Raw genomic sequence first — 14,582 nt, 5'->3', positions numbered from 1 at the left:
AAAATGTTTTTCGAATACAAATGAAGTAGAATGCAATATATCGTGTTTCATGATGTACACATAAAAATTGTGTATTGAAGATTAATTTTGTCGTTTTACAATTGAAAAACAATGCTTTTTATCCACACTTATACTCTATTTACATATGATTTCCCGTCACGAAGAAAAAACCACCACCAAATCCTAATTCCTAAAAAAACCATCTCACAAAAACTTGGTAGAAATATCCTGGTCATGTACCTTTACCAACGTGATTCGATTTTTCTTTAAGATGATTCGATTTTATAGATATTGTATGTTGCACGTCAAACACCAAAAATGTATAAAAGAAGTCACAACATCCAAAGGCTAGATAAAGCAGGAACTATCACAACACGAGAAGTTATTGCCGTACAATTTATACAATTTTTTCACTTGTAAATTTTGACTCATAAATTGAAATGTAAAGGTATTTGGCCTAGTGCCCAACAATTTAGGTGGTTCCATTCATTAAAACCATCAGAGAAATATATCAAATAAAAATTGGTTTGAGAATTGTTAGAAAGATAAATCTTGGTGGATTATTGGTCACAATTAGCAAAACCCATTGTCCAAAACAAGTTTCGACCCGTTGTTACAAAATGAGGGGTCCAGCCATCCCTCATTCTCGGCTCGCTTCACTAAATTCTCGAACTGTTTCTTCGCATCTGGCACATCCAAAGCCAAATCATCCAGAGATTCCGCCATTCTCCCGAACCCATTTGTCATTTGATGCGTCGTTATAAGCCCGATACTGTAACACTCACGCAGTAAACTCCACACCCTCTCATTTTTGTTCTCCATAAGGGTCACCAAACATTTCTTCACGACCTCATGATGAAAGAATGGCATTCCTAATTCCTTTACGCATCGACATGCCTCTCTCATATCACCTCCACACTCAAACTCTTCTAGTAATCTTTCGATTTTGTCCTTTACGTCTTCGATAGTCCATCCGTTCTTATAGCTCCCTCCACCACCCCAGCACCTTAGAATACGTTCCCCCGAAAGCCGAACCTTTAACATGGACGATGCCATTGAAATAACCTTATTTCCCACTGAATTTGATTCAAAGAACTGGTTTCCAATCTCTTCCAGGTGCTTTGGGGTCAAGACCTCATCCACCCCTGCCCTTGCCAGAAACATGGCTAGATCTTCAACTACGACAGGGATGTCTAAGGAAGTATCTTCAGCCGATTCTATCAGCATGGTGAAGCCGGTCACAACATCATCGGATGGAAAACATAATGAAGTTAATAGAACAGAAGCCATTTCTTTCTCTCTATTCTTCCTATCCATAGCTAATGTGATTAGTTTCTTCACGAAAATAGCATTTAGTGCACTCAAGAACGACCTGTTTTCGGACTCCAAACAGCGAATAACCTCAGAAACATCACCAGACAGAAAATACTCATGGATAATCGAGCCTGCCTTCTTCTTGAATGCTTCAACTTTATCATCTTCAACTGACTGTCTATCCGTATTAGATGACAGGGATTTCAAAGACGAGGCACATAACCAACCCTCTGACGCTGCTTTTGAGATCAAAGACTGCAGCAACAATTTTGCATTCGGTATATCTAACGTCAAATCGTCGACTAAGTCAATCGTACGACTAAAGCCCTTCGATATCTGGCTTGAATTGATCAGCCCTTCTTCAGCAGCCCTTCTGAGCAATTCAAGCAAACAGCTCTCAGCATGTCTATTCTCCATAACCATTATAAGCACCCTCTTAACTGCCTCGTGGTTGAAATGTGGAACGTTCAAATCCTTTATACATCTCAAAGCCTCTTTAATATCACCGCTAGCAACATATTCCTTCAACAAGTCATCAATTTTAATCTTCAAATCTTGGACTGTTTTGTTCTTGTTTCCACCCCATCTGCGTTCGATCGTTTCAGAATGTAAAGGGGCCGACAGATACCCTTTTTCGGCCCGTTTGATCACATCAAATCCTATAGAATCTTTACTGAGATTATTCACGGTCTTTGTCAAGAACGAGGGTGGGAGTATGTCATCCACTATTGCACGAGCAATGAACAAAGCTAGTACATCGACTGTATCTGGTATATCAACTATGAAGTCGTCCGCTGATTCAACGAGCTTTTGGAAACCTTTGTAAAGTTGTGGGGAATCAACGACATCACCGTAGAGCTTAGATAATAAAATGGAAGCCATCTCTTTTTCTTTATCATGGCGATCCATGGCCATGGAGATGAGCTTTTTGACGAAATAATAATTGTAACTTGGCATTTCTAGTTCTCTTAATTCATCGGCAGTTGAGATAACATCATCATTGTCGAAATATTCCTCTACTATAACCGTAGCCTTCTTTTTGAATTCCTCAAACTTTGGATTTGTTCTAGGGATCGATTTGTCTTCTTCCTGAAATCATAAGTTATTGTGATAGAAATGTGAAATTACGATATTAAAGAAACAAGGAAACTTGAAACAATTACCTCATGGCTTGTGTAATTTGGATCATCAGGGTCGATTACATGGCCATCCTCTGTGTCAAGCAGACCTCCCCAAGTTCCTTTTCCCCCGCATCCGCCTGCACAAGCATTGTAAACAAAAATATGATTTTACATGAATCTAAGCGCACATAGCAATGGTTTACCCTTTTTAGGACGACCATCTCTTCCAGAAAAGGAATGCTTTGAATTCTTGCGCAGACTCCCAGGGGATCTAGGGGACCTCAGAGATCTTGGTGACCCTGGGGAGGGAGTATATACTCCTTTTGGAGATCTAGGCGAGGTTGATAGTGTATCCACGCTAGTTTGCATTTCTTTCGGAGACCTTGGCGACTTTACATCTTTAATATGATCATTGGACATTTCTTTGAAATTCATTGTTGATTTCTGAAACATTTTACGGACTAAAGATCGGAACACAATTCTTTAGAAGATCGTTTTCAACATTTACCTTTGATGTAATGTAAGTGCGTGTATAGAGAGAAATCCACTGAAGCAAACTTGGATGGTGGAACTGAAGGCTAGGAATGCAGTTGGCAGAGGTTTTTAATTTTGAGAGGCTTTTTTTTTCAATTAAGTAGGTTCGTTTGGATTGAAGGATCAACGGCGACGCCGAAGGTAAAGGGTCGGTCTTTAATTTGGATTGGTTGCTTCCTTCTGAAATGGGCAAAGCCCGGGAAATACGGTTAACACCAACAACTGCATGCCACCACCTCAAAATACATTTACAAGTTAAATAATTTATATTTTTTAAAATATTTACCTTAAAAAAACCAAAAACGTCAAAGTGCCATGTATTTACTCAACAGCAAAACGCTTCGTGATTAACATTTCTTGGCAAATTTGACACGAGGATTTCTTATGGACTAGCCACCGAGGCACATGCGCTGCGTGTATTATGAATATATTGAGTTAATATATTAAACATTCATTATATTACGATACCATGACACCAAAACATTTTGTACTTGAATCATGAAAGGCAATGGAGTCCAAAGCTTAAATAAATCTGCCAAACTCAATTTGTTACCTTACGTGATACATTTTTTGATCATAAAAAACAATATTCGTCTGAAGCCGCAATATGATCTCATGTGAAATAATGATAAACTTCAACGTAAAAGAAGTAAACAAATAGTCAAATGATTTTCCAAAAAAGAACATAATATCATCAAACTAAAATTTATTGAATATAAAAATCCCCAAATTTGTCTCCTAAATTCAGCTAATAAATTGAACAAAAATAATTAAAGCTGTATTTATTTTTAGGCATTATATGCATAAGTTTGACACTCTCTGTTCTAGCGTAATAGCAAAATATCCATTATATTGAATCATACTCAAGTACAACATAAATATACAAAAGAAATAGAGAAATCTATTAAAGGGTGCTATAAAAAATTTACATGATATAACAAAACGTAAACTACTCCAAGTTTTCACTAAATACATGAAAAATATAGTAGAAATTGACAAACTTATTTTATTTTCCTAAAAGACTAAAATATTGTAAATAGATTAATTCACAAAGATGAACAATACAAATTCTAATAATTGTGGTAGAATTAAATTATTCTAGAATATACATATTATGTTTTGCTTAAGTTGAAATAGAAATCAACAATTTAAGTAGATAGAACAATGAAAATAATAAGTTTTTTAATACATGCTAAGGTCAAGTTTGTTACTGTAATACTAAGAATTTTAAAAACATGCGGCATTGGCTATTTATGGAGACTATCGGTTGGATTCCTGCCTCCATCATCCGCGTTTTCTATGTATGAATCGTCAGGTTTAAATACATATGCAGCAAAGATTCAAATATGCCAGATCAGTAAAGATGCAAATGTACCAGATAAAAGTTCAGATTTTGAGATCGGAACTCTGCTCGATCTTGAAACAGTTTAGTTTATTCTACCAACCAAAATGTAAATTTGTCTATAAAGATTATAATAAAACAATATTTAAGAAGCCTTAAGATAATGATTTAGTGACTCTGTTGACAATATGTGAGAGATTAGATCATAAGACCGTGAAGCTCATAATAAATACATTATCACATGCAATATCAAAACAAACAAACGAATTTGACATGATTACTAATATAAAGCGACATAATAAATCATAGACCATAAACTTATTCATTGTTAAAAACAAACCAGATGAAAATGGGAGCGAGTAGATCTGATCCATTGAATTGAGTATGCCATTTCTACAAATAATTTGTTCGCAACCAGTATCCTTCAGCTTTTGAGAAAAAAAAACACAGAGTCAAAACCAACAAAAAAAATAAACTTAAACAAACAACCATAAAATCATAAACAATATGTTTATCCATTAGACACTAACCAAGTATTTTTAAAATTGGAAAATAAATATAGAAATTGTAATATCCATGCCGAAAAAGGTTATTTGGGAGACGTGATAAGATAGAGGATGAGAAATAGATAAACATGGAAAGAGATAAAAGCATGGATAGAAAACAAGGTGTCACATATAGCTGACTGTGGATGAACACGGATAATTTTATTAGCATCCCCCAAATTCTAACATTGAAACATATAACAACGATTATTGTAAATATTTGTACATAATGTATTTTACAAAAATTTACAATAAAGAGAGTTTGACTTACTTACACTTTATCATTCTCTATAAATTTCTTGTTTATTTTATGGACATCTTATATGCATTTTTAAATCAAACAATTTATTGCTACCCACTCGATTTCAAGATGTTCCCGAGAAGAAAGAAAGAGCTCACGTTAGGTAGCAATAACTCTTTGAAAACCACGTTTCTTGTGAATACACCATATTGACGCTCTAAATTCTCGTCTTTTACCAAAATTTTTGTAGAATTTTGTGAGACTCCTCTCAAAAGTGCCACATATAGCTGAATATGGCTGAACATACGGTTACACAAAAATATGTCAATATTTGAGATTTTTTGACGTTGTGCTTTGTTTATTGTCAAAGCAAAACTTAGCCTAATCGGAAACTATCGACGTGTCAACTCAAATGGTATTTCAGCACGCACAATTGAGTCAAAGTGATCGGGAGTACACAATTTGTCATTAATTTCAAATATGACCAACATATGAACATCAGGAAGCCCTTTTTTTGATACTCAATGACGTATTAATAAGAGCGGACCTTACCTAAAACCCCTCTATCCCCAATGTATTTCTTAAACTCCTCAAATTTTGACCGAAATATCCTTGTAATCAAATTTGGACGATCTTGAGGTGATTGCCCAGGAAGTAGTTGATACTTTATCTCATTCCAATTCGGATTGCATGTCATTGTAAGCATTATATCTAGTTTTTCATATGTTTGTACCAAAGTCATGGGATCTTGATACCATTGATACATATCACGTGGGCTTCCACCGAAAGATGATGGCAAAACGATTTTGGTACCAACATTTCCTGTACAATGTATTTGATTGGTATTTATAAGACGTGAGTTGTAACAAATGTTGTGAAAAATAATATTCAAATCATTAAGTTATCATACCTGCATTATTTTCACCTCCATATAAACAATCTTGCAATCCTTGGTAAAGTTCTGAACGTATATAACGTTGATTTGAACGTATCCATCGTAGTCTTTGTATTTCAATATTTACATAATTGTCAACTACATATTGTTGAAGTAGACGGCCTCTTCTAAATAGCAAAAACGGCGGATTTTCTCGTATCTGATTAAGAAGATAATGTACACTATATGATTATTGAGGTAAATTTAAGTTTTAAAATTTTCTAATTAAAAAGATAAAGCATAAAGTACAATGTTTTTCACTAACATGTAGCATATACGAATAGTAATTTAAACATGTTAATCTTGTACTGTTCATATTTCGGCTGTTTATGTCCCAACCATATGTACCATATGGAAAAAAGGAGTGGATATTGCAAATGATCATAATAGCCAACTACGTCTTGAATGATGATAAGATTTCCACCGGTTCCTTGTATAGTAATATCTCGATTGCTCAAAGTTTCTTGAAATTCGTTGTCAAAAATGACAGCTGCAACTTGAGATGTTGTTGGTAAAATATATTGATGTTCATTAGGTTTTTGTTGCCTGATGATGAGCCTACAGTTAGGTATGTCTTGACATTTGCCAATTTGTCGAAACACGTGCACAAATGGATTGTGTTGATAAAGAATGTTTTGTATCTTAAACAGCAATTCTCGCCTCAATTCTGGATTTTCAAGAGTCTGTTGTCTATATCATGTTCCGTGTCTACAATCCACATATGCATGTACCTTGGCCTACAATTCTCAGTTGGTAGAAGACTTCCAATCAAGTGATATAATTATCCATGTGCACGAAACGTGTAAATTCCATGCGTACCGATTGCTAAGGACTCATCTATATTGACTCCCATCGATGTAAAAGAGAAAACATGATTGTATGCCCTTATGAACTTCCGAAAATGTCTGCCTTCATCGTTATCCGCGGCATACAACTCTTGCAATTCAATGGGAGAATGGATATGATCCAAATTTGTGTTTCCATTTCTACAACATAATTTTGATGTTTCACCATGAAACAGTAGAGCTTGGCAATGTATACAAATTCTTGGGTCAGGCAATTGCCACTGATAATTTATCTCACTTTCACCGAAATTTCTTGCTAGGTTACGATATCGACGTGGACGTGGATATCGTTATATGTTAGTAATGCCATTGTTTTCTTGAAGTTAATTCCTGCTAAAACTTTCAAAATAATCTTCAAACTAACAATTTGAAAAGAAATTGTTTTTGTTAGAGTGAACCAATAAATTATGTAGTGGAAATTTATTATTCTAACCTATTTGTAAACCTCGTTTTTAAAAATATTTGTTTTCAATTTAAATTGCAAAATGAATATAAGCGCTAATGAAAAAGTCATATATTTCATAATTTACGTTTAAAAAATATACCATATTTTAAAATAATATTTTTCTTATTTATACGAATTTTTGAAAAATGAGAATACTTATTTTAAATAAATTAAATTTTTTGAACGAAACTCTGAAAATAAGACATTAAAAAATGTGCAATGTGTTCAAATTATATTTTCCATGTTTAAAATATATATTCATGCCGGATGCTTCCTAGTTAATTTTTAAATCACCTTCTCAAAGTTTTAAATGATTAAATATTTGTGCATAAAATTTTGAAAATTAAAACAAAAATAAAAATCAATCACCTGGATGATGGACTATCATCGAAGTCATTAAATACTAAATATAGAACTTGAGAGAGAAAATTGATGGCAGAAGCAATAAAAAGTTTTAATTTTTAACAAATATATAATACACGTGTATGTCATAAATAGAAAATGTAGTGAAACAATTATTTAGCAAAGTAATACTAATTAATCCAACCTATTTTGTTTCAATTATTTATTTTTATTTAAACGCATTGATAATGGATTAAGGTGTGACATATATATTGCATCGACTATTTATTTGGATATAGTATAGTACCTTGATGAACATAATTTGGCGATGCTAGACGTGTGTTAGTACTTTCACGCTCGAAATTTGATGTCAAATTATGAAAAGATATTGGCTCTGAGCGACACATTTGTCGCATTATAGTCAAATCAACAACTGTCATGAACAATAGATGTGGAGCTTTTTTTAACTTGTTATCTATAATAGTACTTGAGAATGATAAATATTTACAATGTTTTGTACAATCCATCAAATTAAATAAACGATTGTGTTGTCAAGAAAGCATTGTTTAACATTACATTGTGGATATAAGTCGTAATATTGTAGAAGATACTTACAAATTTCACCGATGTCACGAGTTGATTGTTGAATCATTGTAGTTGGTGCAACAAAATTACTATTACCAAGATTAGACTATTCTGGAATTGATGACCTCTCGTTATCTTGTCTCCTTCGATAATTTGCACGACGTCGAGCGAATTCATGCTCCTTGAATCCTCATTCATTGATCGTCGTCTGGTACACTGGACCAATCTCCAATTTATTTGTTGATCTGTTGAACAATATATGCATATTGTAAGCGTGTTGTGCATTTTTCATATGAAAAAATTATCATTTATAGACCATGTAAATATTTTTTGAACTATGTATTATATAATGTTGGTTTGAAGTAGAAATGGATGAAGTCAAATCCATTCTTCTAATTTGGTAATTTGATCGACGTCTAGCAAGGTAATATTGTCATCGTTTTAGGGTCATAGAATGTATTCTTTCACGTTCGTTATGCGTTAGCATTTGTCGCCTTTAATTGATGCAAGAGCTGGAGTTAGAATTTGTCATGTCCCGCATAGAATTACATACCAATAGTTAATGTTCTTATGAAAATAATAAAATATTAGTGGAATACATTTAAGAAAAATTTAAATGATTATTTTTGCATTTACGTACATGCCATTTTCGTCAACTATTTGAGGCTATATTTTACTTATATATAATAATTTTTGTCTAAATATGAAAGATATAAAAAAATTATATAAATTACACCTATTGTATTATGTTGATTGATCTTGAATGTAATTGATTCTTAAAATATAAATAATTTTCTATTTTTTTTTTTATAAATTTCCACAATACAGTATTAAAATGTTTACTTGAAAATTGAAATTAAAAAAATTGCATACCTGCGTAGACCTTTGTGGTTGATTTTTGACGTCAATGTTGTTTGGTGTATGTTCTCCCGAACTCGTGGCTTCCATTTTTCAATGTGCAAGTATCTACAAGAAAAATGTATTCTCATTCCATAAAATTCGAGTTAAAGCATCACCTATAATACTGAATTAAAAACCCACCGGCTAAACTATTTAAAGCATTCTGAAAATCATGACACAAAATGTGGGGCCCTTAGCTCCTAATCGTTATTATAACACAATCTGATTAGGGTTAATTAATTACAGCAGAAAACGAGTTTAAATTTTCTTTACAATGAGCCCAAAATATTTCTTCTATAATTTGAATACTAAAAATAGTATTTTGTCTCATATCATAAAAATCGCCCACAATAATCAAAACCAATCATATACAAACACCTCAAATCCTCGGGACATGCCCCGGTATATAAGATACATATATATATATACTGGGAACAAAACATAAAACCTTAGCCCAAACTGTGACTCCCTCCAGAAGTACCCTCTCTGGCCTTCTGATATCCTGGAGTACCTGCCATTTTCCATACACAAAGACAACAACAGCCCCTCTTGGGGGTGAGCAAAGCTCCGTATGGAACAACCATCATATATACCACAAGTATCTAAACAATGATATATGGTATGCAATGCATGTATGTTGTTGAGGTATCAGGTCAAATGTCCATCCACTGAGCACATGCCAGAATCAAACGAATCGCTATCAAGTCAATGCTCGAGCTGGCACACTGACCTCAATTAGGGATATTCGTATGATAGCGTCGACAAAGCGCCATCAAATCCCAAATCTCAATCAATCGTCGGGGCCACAAATGTCTATGTTTTAAGGGTCATGTAATACCAAACATAGCATTGTGTTCACAAACCCCAGAATCCAATCAAATCATATCAGAGTATCCAAGGATCATATCTCAACGTGCATGTCCTGTATCGATCTATGCATCAAACGATGTGTGTTAACAAAACATTTATTTTATACATAGATATTCAAATCACAATGTCATGTATGCCACATAAACTCAACAAATAAGGCATATAGACATGTATTCTCATTCCAATCAATCAAACCAATCCAACATAAATCATATAATACAGATACATGTCGTATGTTACCCGGTCGCAACATACCTCAATTCTTCGTTCCGTTGATGTAGCTTGAAGATATCAGCATAATAATTTATCTACATCAGTAACATACTCATTTCAATTAATAATATGATCCAAAATCAATAATATAAGTTCCAAATATCTTTTGAAACTTTGAAAATTCATATCAAATCAAAATCATAACATAATTCAATTCCGACTTCGAATACGAGTTTCTCGTCGGTTATTCTACCACATATAGGAATCTCGACTTTAAATACATGCTATTCCAGCACTTTCATATTTAGAGCTGCTGAAACTAGAAGAAATTTACCTCAACAGGAAGCTCTCAACGCGAAGATTCCGAATCTATAATTTGTTTCGCGTTTAGACAACGTTTCGAAGTCGATTCGGACGAAAGAAATCGATTTTCTTTCTTTTCTCTCGAAGTTGCTGAAGGTAATGAAGAAAGAAACGAAACAGAAGACTTATTCTTATCTCCACCGCCTTCGCGCTCGGGCGGTAGAATTCTCGCTCCTGAGCGCGAGACATTCTGCCCCGAGTGACTTACACCGCGTGTGGGGACCCGGACGCTAATCATCTTCTTAATCATCTTTGGGATTTAATTATCAATTAAGATAAACAGGGTCTAAACATTTTTCTTTAAAATGCTGGAAGGTAATGGAATCAATCTATTATACAAACCAGTATAATAATACAAATCTTGTACAACATGCTTCTAGTTCAAACTAATCTAAGGTTTAGCTACTAAATTTCAAGTATTAAACCAAGTCTACATCCAAGTCCGGAATCGCCACTCTAATCTCGATCTCTCATCATCTTCTTGACCCCGATCTTGTCCCACTTGTTGTCATGCACACATACAAACAAGACAACAGCCGGATACTCCGGTGAGAATAAATCCCAGTATAAATAATGTATACATGCAGTTAACTGAATTAACATAAAAGCATGAATTATATATTATTACATGTAGCATAATCAAACAACATGTATCAATACCAGTCTGTAAATAAAACATGAATCGTAATCTACGAAACATAAATCAATACCAATCTGTAAATCAAGTTCTAGTCTCGATATCTAAGACTCGACTCGTCTCTCATTCTAATCTAGGGATCCCGATCTAATTTAGAGTTTGGTATGCTGTATCGAATGTCTACAATAGACTTCGATCTACATCTAAGCTCATCGATACACTGTAAGTATAGAGTCTACGCGGTTCTGACAAAGACTCAGCGGTTCTGCCCTACCTAGGCTGATCTGCCCTAGACTCAAACTCTGGCTCTGCTATAATTCAATAGACTAAACATATCAATCTGATAATCTGCAAATATCAATGCAGTAAGTAAAGTATGTGATTTTGGGAAACTCAAGTCAAACCTAACTCGAGTTGTGCAATCCCGAATCAACATTTATTTATACCTTTCTCTTCACGATCTGATGAAGACGAAGTCTCGTATCCCAATCTGTCCATATCCAAATCTGATAATGATAATCATATAAATACCATATCATGTATATAACTCAATTCAAGACCTGTTCTGATCAATACTCAAATCGGTATATAATCTGATCCATATCTGAACAAGGTACAGTCTAATTCATATCAATGATATCACGATACAATCGAAATCATTACTGAATCTGATCAATATCAATCTACTGATGTTTCGACGGCATAACAATACAGTCACGATAACCCCGTCTATCTCAACCCACAGATATAATACCAGAATTCATAACCAGTATCAGTACAACTCATAATCTGAATAATAACACAACTCTGATATAGAATCTCAACTAATTCAACTCTGAAATTCATAACAATTTCATAAACAGTCTATTCTTTAATCTGACTTCGATTCTATGATGTCTAACATGTCAAGAACATCATATATGAATTCCATTAATTCTGACAACATCATAATTTCAGAACAAGTCTAAACGTAACAAAACTTACGTCCAGTTGTAGCCTGCGTTGATAGGAACTCGGTACTGAAGTCGGATTGAAAATCAGACGGGCGGATTAAAGTAAAAAGGCGTAAGGATTTGGAGCTTCCCTTCCTCGGTTCTCTCTTTTTTCGTTCTTCTTATGATGAAATGAATTCATATAATACATATATATATATATATACCATGCATGCTCAAGGAAAAGTGGCTCGTTCCTTCAAGAAACACGTCTCGCGCATATGCGCGACATCAACCGGCGCATATGCGTGAGACCTACTGGTCATCGCACATCATTTCTCGGCAGCTCGCGCATATGCGCGACGCCTTCCGCGCATATGCGCGAGGCTCTCTGGACGTTGGTAACATATGCTCGCGCATATGCGCGCACTCACTTCGCGTATATGCGCGGGGCCTTCTATCCATCTTGCGCATGTGCGCGAGAGCTACGGTCCTCGCACAACAAATCTCACACGCGATCTCATTTCGTGTCTCGGTTAGCCCTTTCATAATTGTCTCGATTAAAATAAATAATCGTAATTTAACACGATATAAAATCTCGGGCATTACATTTCTCCCCCTCTAAGATATGATTTCGTCCTCGAAATCACAGACAATCAAATCAGATAAGGAAGTAATGTATAATAGAGGTTACTTCAGAAAATTCATTCTATCAAACCGTTCTGATCAAATTACTTGCAAATACTGGCTATACAACATCCGTATATACCAATCAACAGCTCATACCAAATCAATATCATCAGCTGTTATCAAATTCAATCTCAAATGTCACCGTAATATCATTCCCATTCAGCGGAAATCTGCAGTACTCACTGTACAATGTCTTATCTGTGGCTATCTCAATACTCGTTTGATAGCTATCATTATACAGTAATTCATAAAGTGACAAGACATCAGGTCACTAGTGCCAAAATCCAGCACTACAGTTCCTGGATATCCTCCAGTATCTAGATAGTTTACTCCAACTATCCGTCAATCTATAAACCATAGATAAAATCATGCTATACCTTCTGCCAAAAGCACAAAATCAAGCAAAATCACAATCCGATATACTCTACTTCGGCATTCTAGTTATTGTGACCACTTTTCTGACATCGATCTGTGTCATTTGGTCATGTTTGTACGTTATCTGGTACAAACTAATAGATATAGATTGAACAATCTGTCAATCACAATCATATTACATCACAATCTGGAAAGTATTACAGTAATTTCATTACGAATTTCATCGAAATATACTCCCCATGTTTAGTCAGAAATATACCAATTATGTAATAAGTCTTCTGATTTCTATCTTTCTATCTTCATTTATTGGCGATTCAGACATTTCAGTACAATTCTGCCAACATTTCATCATAAATTCTGCCATAACTGATTTAATCTGTCTATATCAAAACTATATGTTCGAATATCTTACATTTACAGTCACCAACTGAAAACTGAATCTACTACTGTGTGTTTCTGACATCATCTGTCATTTCAGATTCGAACTATTTGATATAAACCAATCAGTTAATAATATAAATGAAAGAAAAATACCTACCTGGTATTCGGTTCTGACTATCGATATCAAATTCTGCTGTACAATTATGAAGCATTTGAAATTATAAGATAATCATTCTCATACAGTAAAAAAAAAAATCACACATCTGCCACTCTGATCGATGTTCTGCTCTGATTATCAAATTTAAGTTCTGAACATTCTGGTTAAATCTTTGAACTGCCGTAATTCTTGAATTCAGCTCTGATTCGGATTGAACTGTATATAATCTCAACGGTTCATATTGATCTGTATCAAATACGGCTGTAGAAATATAACAATACTCAGGCAGACACAAAACAACAATCGTATACGAAAATCTGTCAATTCAGACCAAACATAAATTTCTGACATTTTTTACATTTCTGCTCTTTCTGATATCGGTATTATTCTTATCTACTGATCATGATCTCAACTGTGTCAAATCAATCGGTATACTAATTTCAGATATCGCACATTCTGCATATAATCTGTTTCAAGCAAGATTCTTATCTGAATAATTTCTGTATACAATAATCACAATTCTCAGAATATCTCATTCAATCTTCAGTTATTCGATTCAATCAATCAGATGCTGCGAATATATCAAAATATCATAGATACAACGAGCATGAAATCATCAGAATATCTCTGAACATACTGAAACATGCCAAAGAGAAACACTAAATCATATGTAACTCTTGGTCGGTACTCTTCTACTGATCTTTTAATTCTTTCAATTCATTCTGTATCATTCTGTACATTTAATATCATTCTGTACTGAATTCTAAAGCACAACCATTACCTGATCTCAATTCTGAACTTTATCTTTCTGATATA

The 14,582-nt window shown here is 34.2% G+C and overlaps 1 protein-coding gene and 1 long non-coding RNA gene across 2 annotated transcripts; both read right to left on the bottom strand.

Moving 5' to 3' along the window:
- Positions 1–378: 378 nt before the first annotated feature.
- LOC142523634 (MA3 DOMAIN-CONTAINING TRANSLATION REGULATORY FACTOR 2) lies at positions 379–3,015 on the bottom strand. The gene is made up of 3 exons (XM_075627342.1): positions 2,639–3,015; positions 2,478–2,572; positions 379–2,403 (listed from the first exon to the last, which is right to left on the bottom strand). The coding sequence occupies exons 1-3, from the start codon at positions 2,886–2,888 to the stop codon at positions 574–576; spliced, it is 2,175 nt and encodes a 724-aa protein (XP_075483457.1). The 5' UTR covers positions 2,889–3,015; the 3' UTR covers positions 379–573.
- A 4,529-nt stretch (positions 3,016–7,544) lies between these two features.
- On the bottom strand, positions 7,545–9,314 carry LOC142525212 (uncharacterized). Its single transcript, XR_012815043.1, has 3 exons — positions 9,122–9,314; positions 8,279–8,742; positions 7,545–8,096 (listed from the first exon to the last, which is right to left on the bottom strand). It is a non-coding gene; the product is annotated as an uncharacterized LOC142525212 (long non-coding RNA).
- Positions 9,315–14,582: the final 5,268 nt, after the last annotated feature.

Source organism: Primulina tabacum, chromosome 14 (genome assembly GCF_025594145.1).
Source record: "Primulina tabacum isolate GXHZ01 chromosome 14, ASM2559414v2, whole genome shotgun sequence".
In the NCBI taxonomy this organism is placed as follows: Eukaryota; Viridiplantae; Streptophyta; class Magnoliopsida; order Lamiales; family Gesneriaceae; genus Primulina; species Primulina tabacum.
This window is presented reverse-complemented; position numbering and strand designations above follow the sequence as displayed.

Coding starts and splice junctions, on each gene's coding strand:
- LOC142523634 (XM_075627342.1), bottom strand. CDS start 2,888: ATGTTTCAGAAATCAACAATGAATTTCAAAGAAATGTCCAATGATCAT. Junction 2,573..2,638: donor AGATGGTCGTCCTAAAAAGG/GTAAACCATTGC, acceptor ATGCTTGTGCAG/GCGGATGCGGGGGAAAAGGA. Junction 2,404..2,477: donor CAAATTACACAAGCCATGAG/GTAATTGTTTCA, acceptor TTATGATTTCAG/GAAGAAGACAAATCGATCCC.